Source organism: Pteronotus mesoamericanus, unplaced genomic scaffold, assembly GCF_021234165.1.
Source record: "Pteronotus mesoamericanus isolate MK-2021 breed Mesoamerican mustached bat unplaced genomic scaffold, CSHL_Meso_final scaffold_507, whole genome shotgun sequence".
NCBI lineage: Eukaryota > Metazoa > Chordata > Mammalia > Chiroptera > Mormoopidae > Pteronotus > Pteronotus mesoamericanus.
The window spans coordinates 14702302-14721061 of NW_026555319.1; the positions used below are offsets into that span (position 1 = coordinate 14702302).

At 44.2% G+C, this 18760-nt stretch overlaps 1 protein-coding gene across 2 annotated transcripts in view; it reads right to left on the bottom strand.

Moving 5' to 3' along the window:
• The window catches only part of TTC28 (tetratricopeptide repeat domain 28), a 568672-nt gene that overhangs the window by 80556 nt on the left and 469356 nt on the right, over window positions 1-18760 (bottom strand). For both annotated transcript variants that reach the window (XM_054594398.1, XM_054594399.1), the window contains 4 exons: window positions 16801-16910; window positions 14968-15097; window positions 12565-12783; window positions 10454-10619 (listed from right to left, as the gene is read on the bottom strand). In XM_054594398.1, the coding sequence (XP_054450373.1) occupies window positions 10454-10619; window positions 12565-12783; window positions 14968-15097; window positions 16801-16910 (625 nt within the window). The remainder of the gene's footprint in view (window positions 1-10453; window positions 10620-12564; window positions 12784-14967; window positions 15098-16800; window positions 16911-18760) is intronic.

An 18760-nucleotide genomic window follows, 5' to 3' on the forward strand; every position in this document is an offset into this window, starting at 1 on the left:
CTGCCAGTCACAGAAAGAGGAGACACAGGGACCTAAGCCCCACAGGCAGCCTAAAGCAGAACCCCGATTGACCTGCAGACCCAGAGCAAGAAATGAACGTTTATGGTTACAAGTCTCTGAAGGTTTGAGGAGCTCCGCGGCATTACCAAAGGAAAACCCAGCTAGGACAGTGTGAGTTGCGGTCTGACAGTTAAATGTGCTCCTTTAAGGAGCGCACCCCAACAGAGCCCCCTTACCGCTGTTCTCAAATCACAGAAGTACAGATGGATGGAAAATCACTGCCTATTTTATTTAGCCAGTTCAAAGAGGAATTTGGTGGCTGTACTGGGGTTGTTTTCTCAAAGCAAGGTAAGTCGAGAGTTATATATTAAATGTCTTAAATATTGATTGTTAGATAAAGTTGCACAGAATCAATCAGAAAGAAAAGGCCAGGGAATTTCACTAGAGCAAAGGGCAGGATATACAAAGTCAGGAATATTGAAATTTGATTAGTTCGAAGAATTTTTTACAAAATTGGTTATGGCATCACCCAGCCAATAGTGGATGTGAAACTGAGAGGAAAGCACCGAATGTCTAGATTGGTCAATGGCTTTGCCCATCCTTCCTCCCCTTCAACCCTTGTTCTAACAGAAATGCCATTCCAAGCTTTGGGACCGAGAACAAAGGATCTGGGACCATAGATAAAAGAAATGTCGGTGTCCAAGAGCACTCCTGCCAGGTCTTCACAGCACCGGCCAAACTGGCCCCGGCCCTGCGGCCCGAGCGCGGCGCTGTGAGCCCCCGGGCCCAAGGCAGCCCAGGCCACTCACAGTTCCAGGCCCCCCACGTGTGGAGCGACGGGCACTAATGGTTTTCCATGTGTCACTGTGACCTGCTTCTTCTCTTAAGGCCAAGTCTCCCACGTAGAAATAGGAAAACTCGTATCTAGTGTTTCAAGAATTCTGCTTAAAAATAAAAAGTTCATGAAGAAATATAAACAGGGATTCAATTGAGGCTATTTCAGAGGTCACACAAGAAGACCAACTACACTTATCCCTCTTGCTAAGCTGCCGACTTACACTTTGAAGCTCACCAAAGCCCTCTGAGCTCTTTTTGTACTGAGCTTTTTGGAGGAATCCAAATGCAGGAATCAGGGTCCAAAGACCGACCAGAGTCTACACCGCATTCCACTCTTTTCTACAGACGTTTCCTTCAGTGCTCTAATCCCTGGCCTGGCATCATCTACCCCCGCTCCTCCAAATATACAGCTGAGCCTGAGTGAGTCACTTCACAGATAAGGCCTGCCTTCTGGAACCCAGGCCTGTCACAGGAGGACAGTACATGAGAGGCTCGGTCAGGCAAATCCACCCCAAGACGTCAGCTCATGCAAGACAGACAGCAAAGGACAGGCCGTCCTCCCCTGGACATCGCCGTCCATCGCCTCAGGGCCTGGGCCCTTTCCTTCCTCCCTCCCTTGCCCAGCGAGGACGTCCTCTGCCTAGAGGGGAGAGTGACTTTCTCCCCTCACTCTTCAGGGCCCAGCTCAAATGTCGCCTCCCTAGAAGCCTCCTGGGCCACTGACTTCTTCCCAAGTAGGCAGAGTGAGGCACAGCCTTCTTTGTTTAGACCTTTACAATAACATTTTGTACATGATGAATTACTAATGTACACATTTGTTGATTGTTCCATACTGTGAGCTACTGAGGGACCAGGAGCTCCGGCTATTATTCACTCCTGTATCTCCAGGCTCAGTACCAGCTCTGGCACAGACAGCCTACATGCTCATAAAATATCTTCAAACAAGCAGTACCCTAATTTAGAATGAAATCAAACCCTTTGTTTTAAGGGACAAAATAAGTGCCCCAAAATATTATATCTAATTTTACTCTACAGAATTCTGAAAGGCCTTGGAGGAAGACAAATATTTGATTTGTAAAATAAAACCTTCTTAGTTTGGATTAATTGGGAAGTTAAATTTGATTAGCAAAAAGCCAGAATCAGAAAATATCAGAGAGATGGTTTTAAACTTTCAAAGGTCTATTGTCACTTAAAATAAGCCAATGATGCGGCAATGACCAGAGCTTGGGTGCTTCCTTAGAAGAACAGATACAAGTAACTTAATCAGTCTATCGATTGTCCACTACTATGATCAAATATGTCCTACTTGCAGTCTTGCTTTTGTAATTCATATGTTTAAAAAAAAAAAACTGCCTTTGTTTTCTTCTTTTTTGGGTGGTGGTGGTGGAATCTCTTTGGGATTGGATTAATCATGATCTTTAGTTCATGATACCCCTTCATCACTGATCCATGCATGACTTGCTTTCATTTACTTATTTAGTAATTTTAATAATGTAGTAAGTGCTTATAAAACCACCATCCAAAACAAAAGCCAAAGAAAACATACAAAATTATTTGTTAACTTCCATGAAGCCCACCCCCTGCCTCCCTAGCCCAGGCAAGTCCCACTCCAAATCCTGTGACCATCACCCCGCCTGTCCTTTCTATACAAGCTTTATTGCACCTAGCTCTAGTCCTAAAACATATTTTTATCTCAGTTGTTTTAATTCTATTAAAAGGATGTTATGCAATAGGTAGTATTTTGGGGCCTACTTTTTTCACTTAATATTTCATTTCTAAGATGTAGCCACCACATCTGTCACGTCATCTCTTTTTGACTGCTCACCTCTTTTGACTGCTGTCTGCTACTCCATTTGGGAACTACACCTCCATGGACTCATCCACTGTCTCTCACTGATGGCATAGGAGTATTCTCAGGGCTTTGCTATTATTTACAGTGCAGCTCCGGACATTCTTGTTCATGTACTATAACCTCTCATGGATCGTATACCTAAGGTGTATACCTGGATCAAAGGGTATGTAAATATTCAGCTATAGAAGGTATTGCCACACTGTCTTCTGATGTGGCTAGGCCAGTTTACTCTCTCACCTGCCACAGGTAAGATATCTTGTGGACCCACAGCTCCCCTGCCACTTTGCATTGTCAGACTTGTTAACAATGGCCACTTCTTATCAGTCTAGAACCAAGCAGAATCACCAGCATCTATGAATTGGTGCATCTCAATTAATCACTGTTTTGAAATAGGAAAATGCATTTGGTTTTAAAAATAACTTTCACTGTAGAAAATTCAGAAATATAGAAATCACCAAAAGAAAAAAACATTAGTTACAGTTTAAAAAAATTTGGAGGTTACATATTCATTTACAATAGGGGAATATTTACCCTATTATAAGGGCAGTCTATAATTGTGATTTACTTAAAATCTCTGGGGAGCACTGCTTCCAGATCTGACCTACTATTCAACACAGCCCCGCCAGCGTTCTAACCAGTCAGCTTAGCATCCCCGAAACTACTGCACTGCCCCAGGTGCCCAGGAAGCGGCAAGACCCTGGTTAAATATCAGAATTAAAAACTGAAGATGTGTTTTGAAATTCATAACATCTCCCCTATGGGAGGTTTGTGTTCTGTACAGTGGTTTCAATCTACGCTGCTTTTGATCTGGGAGGAAGGGACGGGAAGTTCTTATTAAATACTTAATAAAAGCAGTTCTTTTATTTTAATCCATTTTCAGAAACTCCTTTGTAACACTGTACTTCCTTTCAGCAGAGAAATGCTATTAAGGAGAGCAAACACGGTCTGCAGATTAACAAGGACACCGTGGCCAGGCTGTGGGTAATTAAATGGAGGTGTTCTCCAAGGCATGGAGATTCGGTTTCTAGGGGCACAGTGCATTTTATAGCCACTCGAAAAAGAATCAGTAAACTAGCCCAGCATGAAGAAGAGAGTCTGCTTGTAGCATATCTTCTGGTGACTAAATTTTAAATTTACCGGTATCTCACTATGGGCCCGGCGCCGTATTAGACAGTGAGAATTCAGAGGGGAGAGGACCTAGCACCTGCTTTCCACGGCATCACCATCTGCTTGGGAAGACACACAAACCAGGCGATTACAAAACAATGAAGAACAAAGTAAGCACTCTCGTTAGGCACTACCGAAGGGAGCAAAAATCTGATTAGGACTTACAGCGACCTGGGTGGCCCTGATGGGAACGGTGTGAGATTTGGCCAGGGCTCTAGAGGGTGATTAGACGAGCTACGGAAAGAGAGTACAATTCCAAAGAGAAGGGAGAAGTACTTCATTCGCTCAGAGAGTCAGTCAGCTGTTCACTCAAACATTTATTAAGCATCTACTATTTCGCAGGACTGTGCTCGGGACTGGGTACGCAAAAGTGAAAACGCCAACAGCGAAGGCCTTCCTGAGGAGTTATTTCAGACAGGAGTTTGAAGGATGAGAAGGAACAAGCCATACCAAAAGCGGCGGGCAGGGCTTTGCAGAGAGAAGGGAGGACTGTGCAGGACTTTCAGGTGGGAAAGCCCTGGTATATCCCGGGCAGCAGAAGGAGGCTGGGTGAGGCAGGGGGTGGAGCTCAGGGAGCGGTCAAGCTGAAGGACTAGAAGTGTCGTTCAAGTGGACAGACAGCAACAGAAAGTGAGCTGGATTCGAAAGACCGTCACTGCCATTGAAGGGATTAAGTGTGTTTGGGGACTTTGTGATGAGAGGCAGAACAAAGAAACACAGTCCCAAATACATTTATGGAAGGTCACTTTGGCTGAAGGGGACTGGAAGGCCATGAGAGGGAGCGGGAGCAGAGAGGTCAGCGAGTCGGCAGCAGTGGTTCCGGGTGGAGGCGACAGGGTCTGCGCTGCACTTGCGGCAGCGGAGACAGAAGTGAATGGATTCAAAATGTATTTTTTATACTTTCTAAAAGTTGTGGTTAAAAAAAAAAGAAGGAAAGAAAAGAAAGCACTTCCATTCCATTTTCTATAGTGGCTGCAGCATTTAACATTCCCATGAACAGTGCACAAAAGTTCTAGTTTCTCCACATCCTTACCGATGCTTGTTATTTTCTGGGTTTTTGATAGCAGCTCTGCTAATGCGTGTGAGGTGGTTATCTCCTGTGGTTTTGAGAAGCATTTCCCCGATGGGTAGTGATGTTGAGCAGCTTCTCATGTGCTTATTGGCCATTCGTATATCTTCTTTGAAGAAATATTTATTCAAGCCCTTTGACCATTTTTAATTGGATTATTTTTGTTGTTGTGAGACTGATGTTCTTTATATGTGCTTAAAATTAATTCCTTATCAAATATATAGTTTGAAAATACTTTCTCCCATTTCATAGGTTGCCTTTCGCTCAGTTTCTTTCTTTTGCTGTGCATAGGCCTTTAAATTTGATGCAGTCCCATTTGTCAACTTTTGCTTTTGTTACCTGTGCTTGGGTATCATATCTAAGAAAATATTGCCAAATCCAATGTAGTGAAGCTTTTCTTGGAAGTTTAATAGCTTCAAGTCAATGTTTAGGTTTTTAATTCAAGTTAACTTTTACATATGCTATAAGGCAAGGGTCCAGCTTCGTTGTTTTGCATGTGAATATCCAGTGTTGAAGAACTATCCTTTTCCTAATATGTAACCTTGCCACTCTTGTCAAAGATCATTTGAGCATATACGTAAGGGTTCCCTTCTGTGCTTTCTATTCTATTCTGTTAGTCTACGTGTCTGTCCTGATATCAGTACCTTGCTGTTTTGATTACTGTAGATCTGTGATATGTTTTAAGGTCAGAAAGCGTGCAGCCTCTAGCTTTGTTTTTCTTTCTTAAGATTGTTTTGGCTATTTGGGGTCCCTGGCATTGCCATAGGAATTTTAGGATTTTTTTCTGTTATTGTAAAAAAAAAAAAAGCCATCATGATTTTGACAGGGATTGCATGAAATCTGTAGATTGCTTTGGGTAGCACAGATATTTTACAGTATTAGATCTTCCAACCCATTAGCATGGGATATCTTTCCATTTATTTGTGTCTTTAATTTCTTTTGGGAGTGTTTTGTAGTTTTCAGTGTACAAGTCTTTTGCCTCATCGGATAAATTTATTCTTCAGTATTTTATTCTTTTTGAAGTTACTGTAAATGAGGTTGTTTTCTTAATTTCTGTCTTGGATTATTCATTGTTAATATATAGAAATGCAACCATTTTTGTGTTTTGATTTTGAACTTTGATTAATTTATTTATTAGTTCTAACAAAGCTTTTTTGTGTGGATGTATGTGTGTGTGGAATCTTTAGGGTTTTCTATATATAATAGCATGTCATCTGCGAACAGACATAATTGTACTTTTTTTCTTTGCAATTTAGATGTCTTGTATTTCTTTTTTCTTGCCTAACTGCTCTGTCTAGAACTTGCAATGCTATGTTGAATAGAAACGGCAAGAGAGGGCATTCTTGCCTTATTTTGGATCTTAGAGGGAAAGCTTTCAGGTTTCAACATGGAATACATTAGCTATGTGCTTTTCATATATTGCCTTTATTATGTTGAGGTAATTTACTTCTTCTACTAGTTTGTTGAGCATTGTTTCTTTATATGCAAAGTAAAAGTGTTAAATTTTGTCAAATTCTTTTTTCTGCATCTATTGAGATTGTCACGTGGTTTTTGTGTTTTTCTCTTTAAATGCAGTGTATATACTGACTCATTTGGAGAAGAAATGGGGAGGCCCAAGAGTTGAGCTTTAGATATTTTAGACTGCAGGCACCTAGAAGATACCCAGGCAGAGACGGTTAGTGGGCAGCAGTAGTGCCTCCAGATCCAGAGGGTAGAGGTGCCTGAACGAGGGTGGAGGGGAAGAAGTCACAAGGTGCATCTGGGGAACAGAGAGGAAGGTCTGGCGACTGGAGCAGAGTGTTCACCAAGAGACGAGGATAGAAAATAAGCCCAGGATGACTTCCTGGAACTAGGTCATGGTGCCAGGCTTTGAAGCTTGGATTTTATTCCCTGTAAACTGAAATTACAGAGAGGTTTCTTTTTTTCCCATTCAAGTAACAGAGTTGTTTATTCATGGCTATTTCTGACTTAAAGTAATATATGACCATTGTGAAAAAATGGAAAATAAGGAGAACTATGAAGAACAAAACACCAAACATGTATAATTCTACCATCCACCTATAGTTACCAATAGCACTGTTGACTATTTCCTTCCAAGAATTTTTTTTCTTACTTTGTCATACCCATATTTTGTATATAGTACAAAATTTAAATTATATTACATACCATAATTCTATATTGTATTTTTCATTTAATATTTTGTCAGAAGCATCTAGCTATGTGATTTAAAAGTATCTGTCAACATAATTTTAATTGCAACATAGTATTATATTGGATAAATATATAATAATTTGATTCAATTATTGTAGACATTTAGGTTTTTAAAAAATTTTTCTATAATATATAGGCCTATTCTAGATATTCCTATGTATATATCTTTACTCCATTTCTAAATGTGAATTTGGGGGTCAAAAGGCGTGAACATTTTAAAGATTTCTGATACTACTGGCAAATTATTGTTAGAAGGGCTAAACAAATTTATATCCCTAAGGTATGAGACTGCATCCTTACTATCATTGAGAATTATGGCTTAAAATATTTACTAATTTTATAGATGAAAAATTATCTGTCACTGAAATTTTCTTATTGTTTTCATGAAATGAGGAAGAAACCAGAATCTCACAAAAACTCCATTCTAGTACATTCAAACCACACCACTATATCAATTTTAATATCACAAATCAAGAACCTGAGCTTAAGCTCACAAAGTCTAAATAAATTTCTAAAAGACTTGTCCAAAGCTACAGAAAAGACCTTCTTTTAGGCAGCCCAAACTGGCACTCAGCACTACTGAAGGCAGCTCAACAAAGCCATGCGGAGCGCCAAGCCATCCCACACCCCAGAGAGCCTCAGGGCTCATTCTCACTTGTTAGCTTTCTGTACAAGGCAGAGGGGAAAATATTAATGTATGGAATATAATTTAAGCTGTAGTCCTTTCTCTCCCTCTGCCATTGATGAAGAGCTGAACTATAACCCAAAAGCCTTTTTGTCCAATTCTAAAGGCACCTGGAACAAAATTGCTCAACTGTCCGTATCATATAAAAGAATTCCTTAGGAGGGGAGCTGGAAAGAGTCAAAGGGTAACTCCCTGCCTTTTTATTATGAATTTCAATCTAAATCTAAGAAAATTGGGATGAAGTGGAACCTGTTTTCACACAGGCTGAGCCCGATCCATGACTGGTTTGGACTGATTTGACCTGGACGGGGCCAGCACACTGCCAAAGGGGAACGGGCACACAGAAACTACTACCTCTGCATGCGCAAGGTCCAAATAGCGGATGTTGTACTCCGGGTCCCTTCATGATCTCATCTCGGTTGAAGCTTTGGACTGCGGTATCACAAGTTTGAAAATCTGTTGTCGATGTGCTCAAAGAGGCTTTGCTTCTTGGGAGCCCACTTTCATTAACCAAGCTTACAGAGTTGTACAAATCAGAAAGCCAGTTAATTATGTACATTCTCTGTCTGCAAGCAGATCCACACGAGAAACCAAATGACAGTCAGAAAGTGTCACAAGAAGCATGGGACCTGAACAAGGGAAGGCCCTAGGGCAACCTGTGAGGTCTCACTGAAGGCCTCAGCATGTACTGCCAGGGGTGCCTTCGTCTAGGTTACGACCCGTCTTCCTCCTGAGCTCAGCTCAAATATCCCCTTCTCTAGGAAGCTTCCTCAACTCACAGTATGGGTTTCCCACTCCCACTCATACATTTTCATTACACCCTGCATTTTCATGGAAGCACTTGCAACCATTTTGATTAAAAGATTTTATATGCTCTCATTTATTATCATTCAGTTCCCTGAGAGCGAGAGCCATGCCCGTCTTACTCACCACTTTAATCCCAAGCTCAAGTGTGCACAGCTCACAGTGTGCACTCCCAGATTCGTGGAAGGGAGGAAAGGCGGGAGAGACGAGAGAGTACGATGACTGCAAGTTCACCACGGGAGCAGCCTTGCAGTGCAACTTCGAACCCCTTAGACAGGATTCTCTTTCCTTTTGATGGTGTCAGAAAAGGGCACTGCCAGAGTCTGCCCTGCTTACTCTACTTTTTTGTGTCTGTTTCTACTGCTGGCCAACCACTTTAATACTTGCTTTAGATAGGCAATACCTTTGGTCAGGTTCCTATTAAATCAGGCTGGCCTAAGTGCCTTTCTGTCTGCTAAAGCAGCTTTGTATACCCCTTGGCCTGACCTATTTTATGGTCAATTAAATCTCAGGGAATAGTCTAGTTTCCAAGTCCTTGGGATTTCTGCTGTGCACTGTGAAGCCACACCATTACCCGGGGTTAAGGGTGGGGATGCTCCAGGATGTACTGCAGTCACAGAAGAAGGAAGACAGCAATGTGTGCATGTGGCTGATGCCTGTTCAGACTTCCTACAAGCAGAAGCTAGAGATGACATTCTTACATGCTTCAGCTATTTTCTCAAAATATGATATTAATTTTGGTAATTAAAAACAAAATGAGCACTGGCCTGGGAGTCTGGGTGGGATCTGGAGTGTTTTGATCCTGGCTCTGACACTAATTCAGCTGTCAGCAAGTTCGACTCAGTGCTGGCTGCTGTTAAACGAAGGAGCTGGGCTAGCTGACCACCACAGCCACTTCCAGTCTTGACATTATATTATCCAATGATTATTTTTCATCTAAGAACTTCTCCCCAACTTCATGAGCACCTCAAAGGTCAATCGAGCTGCTGGTAATGACCACCACAGACCCAGGAGCTGGGATAAGCATCTCTAAAGATATCACAGCAATATCTAGAATTGTCATGATTACAAATGAAATCATTCAGGAGACAAGCAGATACCCGGGGGACCCAACAGTAGCATCACAGCAGGTTGCCTGACACAAAGACCTTGTCAGCACTTGCTAATCTCAGGATGGAGGTCTGAAATGCTGGGGAATCTGGCTATGAGCAGCTCTAAGGCACCCTGTATGTTTAGTTCTCCCCAGAAGCAGGGGGTTAGTGGAAATTATTCTCCACGTGTAAAATAGTCAGTCATGACCAAAGGTTTCCGTAAGCATATAACTTTTACAGTCTTTGCAGAAAGCACTTCTCTTTCCTACTCTTGATATTGGGAACTCAGTTTCCTTCACCTCAGCCCCCAGTGCACGGATCCAGCACAGACCCTGTCACGGGTGCTGAATTACCTTCTCAAACGGGCATTCGGCCACAGGACAAACTCACCATGAATCTGCGCATAACCAAAAACTCATCTCAGTTTTAATTAGCTGGTATGTTAAATTCAAAGTTATATTTATGTTTAAACATTCTACAAACACTCCTTAGAAATAGGCATCTCTGATGAGGCCCTTCCCTCTCTGAAAGGAAACTACCAAAACGAATAAACACAGCCTACTAAGGGGTCTGCACTCCAGAGACACACACGTTTCTTTCTGCTGCAGCAACTGTGAATAGACTAAGCACAAAACTGTGCACTCCAAAGGGTCTCCGATAGGATATTTACAAAAAAATAATTAGATAAAATCCTGAAGTTTTATCTGTGGACAGGACCTGGAACATGCACTACTTGCCTCGAGTAGTAAGACTCCACCCCCAGGGCTTCCCGCACACTGGCCACGTGCTGCTCCAGGGCCGAGCTGGCGGCTAGTGGGAGAGCCGCGCTGCTGCCAGCCTGGAAGTCACCGGCATTTTCCATTGTGTTGTCACCCAGGTAGTGTTCGTGAAACTTCAGAATTCCTGAAACAAGACAGGCACAGCCAATGTTACGCAGGATAGGGATTGGGGGAGGGGAAGGGGAAGAGCGGGACAGTAATGCCGGCGCACGGTGACCACTTTGGCAAGCATCCCTTTCTCCAAACCATGTGAAGAAACCCGGAAATCCACAACCTCAAGAGGGTTTTCAAAAATTTGGTCAGTATCCTTTTTGCAGCTTTCACCATCAGGTTTGGTGCTTAAAACCAGGGAATTCAAGATAGGGCTTTTACTTTCGATGACATATTCAGAAGCCCCTGAAATGATGACTACTTCATAGGTTCAAGACTGATGTTTCTGACAAGCACCAACTAGGGAAAGTTTTCTTTCAGGAATAGTGTATGAGCATGCCATGTACAGTCTCCCCAGAAACTGAAATCCTGAATAAAAATATAACCAGCCAAGTGGAAACTGTGTTACTCAAAGACCTTTCATTTTACAAAAGCAAATCAAAACACATATGTAGTAGAAAAGCCAGATAAACACACTTAAAGCTATTTTTAAGTAAGACTAACTGGTCAACGGTCATTAATAGATTAAAGAAGCAAAAAATGATGGCTGCATAACACTGAGAGAATCCATAGCGGTTTTCTAGCAATAAACATAAGACATATTCTCAGATGGTAATGAGGTGTGTCAGCCCTGGAAAATGCTGGCCCTCTCTGATTGGATCAGAGCCCCAGTGAAAGCTTCAGAGTCTCATTAAGAGCAAAGAGGAACAGAAAGGGAAACAATAGGAACCTCATTATACATGGCTCATTATTACAGGGATTTGGATATACCACCTGTCAAATCATGTCCCCAAAACGTAACAACCACAGAGAGAAAGAGCTTGATATCTCTGTTGTCAACCGTGTCCTCCTGGGTATTAGTGCCCTTCTGGGGGCTGGAATACACCGGGATTCATTTTACCGTGGCTGACACCAAGTCACCATGAACATCACAGCTTAAAACATTTAGCATAAAAAGGTCAGCGATAAAAATGTTTTTTAGGGAAAGCGCATAAAAAGACATGTAATTCAGGGGAAAAGATTATAAAAAATAATGCCGAGGCACAGAATGGACAGGCACGAGTGCTTAGAACCCAAGGAGCGTCTGGGAGTTGTCATCCAGCCGTCATTTTTCTTAAATCAAAGGGATAGAAACATAATCAAGAAAACCTTGTCAATTCTCTTGGCAGTTGAACTTTTTGAAATTGGCTTACAGATATTCAAAATGCCCATTCTTCAAGATTCCCAATTATAAGACCCACTTCCCCAGTCAATAAACTCTAATTGGATCTGGTGTGTCTCCAACATGGTAAAGCCATCAGCATTTTATTATGCAAAAAATACGGCCCTTAACAGCTAATTAGTGGTGCTGTATTTAGCGAAACTGTTTCAGCCCAAACATTTAATGCCAATTTAATCAAAGGAGATTTTTACTTCTGAAATAGATGTACAATGAACAAAACTGGTTAAAATGGGTTCTGCTAAACTCAGAAATCTCAGGCATAAGACTTCATTTATATACCGTGAGAGGGGCTGCCATTATCACCGTGGTCTCTTTACCACGCCCAAGAGTCACAATCACTAAATCATACCTAGGAAGGACTCATTAGGACTTACAGCCATCACTTTATTAGCTAATAAACAACAGCTGCCTAAAACTAGGACTACTGGGGAAATTAATCCTCCTGCTCTTAGTCTTCCCTGATAAATGCTTCCACATTTGCTGGTGAGGAGCAGCGATATCTTGGGGGAATGAGAAAGCTGGGCTGTCTTATTAATTGACTGCCCCACCATGGAATATCTGCCCTGGCTGAGATTTTGCTGAAAGCCGACATCAGCTTCTTAGTCTGATCTATGGTAATGCACCTCTTCCACCTCTATTCATTAGACATTCACAGTCTAGTGTATAAGTGCCCTGTTCCCACAGAAAGAGATCTTACCTGCCCCGGGAGCAAGTAGCCAGCTGTACAGGTAGCCCGCGGCCAGGGAATAGTAAAGCACTAATCCCCTCTGGCCATTAACCATCTCTAAGATCTGATCAATAGTGACTGGAGAGTAGGGGTCAGAGTCTTGTTGTCCTGTTTGTCGTTCTACCAGAAGATCTGCAAATGCCCTGGTCCGTCCTCTTTCTGCCACAGCCAGGGCTTCATCATGATGACCTACGAGACAAAAGGGACAGACTGAGGACTCCCTGGGGAACGTGCTTACTAAGAGTGGACCGTCAGCTACAGAGATCCTGGGCAGAGACCTCACTGTGCCTGCATGTCAATGTGTGGCAGAATCTCAGTCACGCTGTTTCCAACTCAGCGTGACGGGCACATCCCCTGCCTCAGGTGATAGGTGCTGTGTCCCCTCTTACAAAACCGCGCATTTTCAGACTCCGCCCCGCCCTAAGGTCTCGGGCCTTCCCCTGCCTTGCAGCCACACCACAAGAGAGCCAGCTTTGTTTGGAGGGTTCATCCTCTGCCTCTGCTCCACATCCTGAGCTGCTTCCCAGCCTCCTGCCTTCTGACCCCACTCACCTGGCTCTTCGGACCTGACGCGTCACACTCCGGTCACCGTCTAACTGCCCCGCTCCACTTGGACTCTGATTTGGCACTGGGAGGGAAGCCTTACAGGACTTGGCTCCTGACCAACTTTCAACCTCTCCTCAGTGCAGCCCCCCCCCCCTTCACAGTGTCCTACCCCACTGACTCATCCCCCGCCAGTGATGTCTCTGTGCCTTTATACATGTTGGTCCCTCTGCTGAGTGTGCCCTTTCGCCCTTTCATTGATCTTGTCTCAAAAAGAGGGATCCTAATCCTGCCCATCTGAAAGGGCCACTGTAAAGATTAAATGAGGCACTAAATGTGAAGATGCCTGATAGGCATTATTCAAAGCACCATATTTGTGACAGGTTATATTATCGCTGGAGCTGATACTGCATTCCATTCTGGTCTCCCCCCGACACACACGCCTCTTCTCTCTCCTAATCCCCACAGGCAGAAGGTTTAAACCTCTGAGGTCTCTAGTTTGAAATTGCTTCTCTCTTTTAAGCTTTTCCTCAGCCTTTCATTCCAACTTCTAATACACCTCCTGTGAGAGACTAGTCTGTAGTTCTAATTTAAAAGCTAATGCACAAATATAAGGGCACAAAAAATATAAAGCAACATACTTTCAAGCGAGAACGGCTCAGAGGTGAGGAAGGAACACAGTGCACAGGTTCTGCCTGTATCATAAATACAGGTATGAGAGAGCTGCTAGAGCCAGAGCCCAGAGCGAGAGCAGGCAGAGGCAGGAGGCCAGATGCTATAGCTCCAACAGCACTTCAAGGATGCCTCGCTTCCTGCAGTTTAAGTATCAGCAAAAGTAAGGATTTATGTGTGTGTGTGCAAGTATCTTCTTATACCCTATTAAGATTTAACTGGAACAGCAGGAATGATTTCTGTGCACATTGGTAAATCAGCCCCAAAGTGTTAGACAGACTTAACACTGTGATTATAATAGATATAAATTGTAATCTCAGGCAATGAGTACATTTAATAGGTAATTCTTCCAGGGGAAGTTTGAGTATTCACATACATACAGCAGAGGACAGGTTATTGACAAGGCCTCAGAATTCAACTTCAAAGACAATGCTAGTTCCAATAAATAGCTCCTCAGCCCAGGTTCTGGGTTGGGAAAAACGGTCTGCAGAGAGGGACAGGTCTGAGGAGAGGCAGAGGACAGGACAGCTGGGAGGGCGTGGCTGCGATAGTTCGAGCCCAGGTGAGGGAAGGTGCGTGCCGTCTCAGTGCAATGTGGCACGTGGGCCTGGGGCAATTCTCACTATGTCACAGTCTAGGGGGAAGACCCAAATAGTAAAAACATTTACTAGACAGCAACTAAAAGACATATGGGCACAGGAAGTAGAGAAGCAGCCAGGTGTCTTCTCAGGTTCTCTCCATTAATATTTAGAGGGGCCTGGGGGGGACACCTGGTTGAAGTGTCTTTGTCCCTAGGATACCTTCTCTGGTCCCCGGGGCTGCCTGCCAACCTGCTTTGTTTCCACAGCACCTGAGCTTCTTTTGCCCTAGCATCCATCACACCATATGGGACTCCTTGACTTCTGTCTCTCGACAGGATAAGAGGCTCCTGAGGTCAGGAATTAGGTCTTCCTGACTTTAATCCAGCGGGACTGGCACACAGCACATAGTAGGTGCGCTACAAATATTTGTTCAATAAATGAACACATGTTCAATGACTGGATTGTGGTTGTGGCTTCACAGTCTGTTGTAACGACAACTCATATTTCATCACAGCTACCACTGACTGACTGAGATATCCAAGCGCACACACACAGCGGGAACCCCAGCTGCCCTCACCCAGACTGACGAGCACCCGCTGCAAGGCCTGGTAGGATGACGTCTGCAGGTCGAAGAGGGAGAGTTTGTAGTCCGTGCTCAGCTGGGCCTCATGTCGGATTGTTTCAAACAAGGCCGATGCTCTATAGAGCTGCAAGTAGGGGACAAAGAACGTTATCCACTGACTAAAGGCGTTTGCTCACATTTTGGTGTACAACCTAAAAAGTCTTTTTAAAGGGTTGAACGGATGAATCTTTATTTCCAGGCAGGTCCTAGTAGAAAGGCATCAGATCTTATCCAGTAAATTATAGTTCATATAATCAATTTTTGACAAATAAAAGGATCTAAAAGGCAGAGGTTATAGACTTATAGTCTGAAAGTTGTAAAACACAAAATCAGCTGTTAATCCAACCAAGTGCTGATTTTGAATTTTAAGAAAAACCTCCCCTCTTGTTTTCAAGCAACCGTAATCCAGCACTCACACACCTCTCGGAGCCAAAGGACCAGGTGAGGGCAGGTGCAGGCAGGCTGCAAATGGGCGAGTCTGGGCGCGGGCGCGGGCGCGGCCAGGGCGGGATGAGAGGGAGGCAGCGCACCCGTGTAGGGGGACAGCTTTCGGTAGGCGACTCGGCTAAATCAAACACTGACCTCCCCAACAGTGTCCCAGGGTCAGGCCTCTGCTGGACAAGCCCCCCCGAGCCCCACCCACTCATAAAGCCAGACACTCCACACTCCTAATGGGGCAGTCCCTGCTGCTCTAAAGGCTTCTCTGTCAGTGGGACCACACAAGTGTTCTCTCATATATTTATATGCTGAAGACACATCACCAAAGTCTAAGTCAATGCAAATTTAAAAAATAGAACACTAAGACTACGAGAGTTAGACTAGGACAGAGGAAGGCATTCCCAACTCTGCCGCTAATTTGCTGTGTGACTTTTCTTAAAATCCAGGCCTCGGTTTCTTCTCTAGAAAGGGGACTGTTACCATTCCCCCGCCCATGACTACGTTCAGTGAGTGAACTTTGAAAACTGGAAATCACTATATCATTACCAGTTTTAATTTTTAAATTGAAGAATTAATTCTTAAATTTGTCTTTAATAGTTTAAAAAGTACAGTAAATTACCATAACATTTCAGGAGGCCATGGCACCAATTCAGTCACACTGGGTCCTCAGTTCCCATGGGCGCCTCTGACAGGGGCCTGACCCCCTTATCCTTTGCCCCTCTGCCTAGCGCACCGCGCTCCACACGGCCACTCACGCACGGCCCACGTGGCTGGGCGTGTGATTTTAGAGGACACCATCTCACAACCCCTCCCACCTGCCAGACGAACCCGTAACTCTAGAGATCTTTCCAGTCCCAGAGCCAGCACGCGGGCTGCTCTTCAAGCATTTGCACACACAGAGACACCTGAACTCTGTGTGTGTGTGTGTGTGTGTGTGTGTGTGTGTGTGAGAGAGAGAGAGAGAGAGAGAGAGAGAGAGAGAGAGAGAGAGATTTATGGGTATAACTAGAAACCAGAAAGACATTAAATTTAATAATTATGAATTCTCAGATTACTTACTTCTGCCATAATATGTATATATATAATTTCATATTAAGGATTAATGAGGAAGAGCAGCACATAACACAAGAATTCCAAAGAAATTATTGAGAAATCTATCACACAACTGAGCAACAATCTTTACTATTGTTCATCACTTCTGGGCTGGCACAGGCTGCAGACCCTGTAAGCCTACCCGGGTGGGGAGCTCAGAGCCTCCTGGCCAATGTCATTACTACTAGGGCAGTAATCCCAAGGCCTCCCATAAGTCGGGAAAGAAAATCCACTTGGGCCAGGGGTTCCCCTATTCACCTGGTGCTGAGCCTCCTCCAGGTTCCCACTAGCCCAAAGGGAAAGGCCAAGACCGTGGCGAATTTTGGCTTCATCTTCTCTTCGGCCCAGTTGCTCAGCTAACCTTAAACCTGAAATCAGAGACATTTTAAGTACACACACAAGATACACAATTCCACCTGCCCACGCCTCCTGGAGGGTAATTCTGACTCGGGTGTATATAAGAAATGTTAACACAGCTAAACAAAGTTCAGGCCAAGAGCAGAATCAGCCACAGCAGAGCAAACGTTCACTTCAAATCCTGCGATGGCAGCAGCCTTTCCAGGGCTCCCCAAGATGCCCCAGTAAGGGCTCAGGCGATCGCTAGCAGCAGGGGGCAGGTCTGCATGGCAGGCAGAAACACCGAAAAGGATGGAACCTAACCTGCCACCTTCCCAGATGTGAAACCCCTAGCTTTGCAAATGAAAACCCCTGGCCTAGAAATTGATCTAACCCCAGTCTTTGGCTGGCAACAGCTTTTCCTGACCAGAGTCAGGCACAGAAGCCAAGCTGATACTTTTCGTATCTCACGTGCACAAGGTCCAATGAGTATGGATGGGAGGCATATCTGAGGTGCTCTCGAAAGCAGCATGCTCACGCTGCCTGACCCTGCCGTCTATTAGTGGGGCTGCTGACGCATTTCACGTCCAATCTGTTTTTCCTTTAAGGCCGAGACTTTGAAATGCCTCAGCAGGGTGGCAGAACAAGTGCTATTATGAGTCCAAAGTCTTCAGTGAGACCGACCTCATTCTAATGGCTTTCAGATAGACACCCGCAGTTTGGGTCACTTACCTACAGTAAGCTTCTGACGTTCAGGACACCAGCAACCCCCAAGGCTTTGTGGGAGGTAAATAGGAGGGCGGCCATTTATTGTACTGGCCGTGGAGCAGTTCTCAGCATCTCTTTGCCCTCGTTATCTTGCTCTCTATACACAGGAGGTAGTGTGTACAGAAGGCGACATGAAGCTCCCCGTGACAACTGTGCACACAAAGGGAGACCTTCCTTTTTCTAGTCTAATGCGGCAGAGAAGGGAGCCTGCTTCTGAGTATGCTGGGCCCATGCAATTTCAGACTTTTGAAAAGGAACTGAGTCAGTTGAGAGGCAAATAAAAGCAACACTCAGCTTCAAGCTCATAAAATATTATGCATTTCAAAATGCACATGACACAGAAAACTTAGAAATAGCATTTTAGGTTTAAATCATGTCACTAGCTAACAAAAATAATACTTGCAAGTTATTCACATTTTAAAATACCTCACAGAACAGAAATACAAATGCAAGAAGATGGTTCTTGGGCAAAAACCAGGAGGATACTGGTTGCTTTAACCTTCAACAAGCTAACCATTCTCATTCTTCAATATAGCTGTCCCTGCCAGATCTGGGTCTACAAGCTGGAAGTAAAATTCATTGAGGTTAGCCCCCCACCGCAGGCATGTTCTGTGCAAGCTGGAACTTCGCCTGTTCCCTGCTGGGTCCCCAGCATGCAGGACACTCCCTGGCCCATAATCAGAGGTTCGACAGTGAAGCGCTAAAAGCCACTGGACTGTCACAGTGCCTGTTGTGCCACAGCTTCTATCTGCTTCTGCCTCTTAGGAATCTGGTGCACCCACCCCACTCTCTGAGAGCCAGCCTGCCAGGAACTAAGTTGCATACCTCTAAGTAAAGCCACTAAATTGTTCAAGGCTCCCTTACTTGTAAAAAAAGAGAAAGCTGGGTGAGACCAGTGGTTTTAACCAGGGGCGTCTATACAGCCCCCCTGGAGAGCTTGTTCAAAAGGCTCAGACCAGGCTCCCCCTGTGAGATTCTTCTGCAGTGGGGCCAGCGGAGGTTGATCCATTGCCCCCCTGAAAACCAAGAGAGAAAGCACTGCGGTGGTTCCCCACTGAGCTGCCCCCTCAGTGCAAGAGGGAAGAGACCCAACCCAGAAAACTCACAAGGGCCT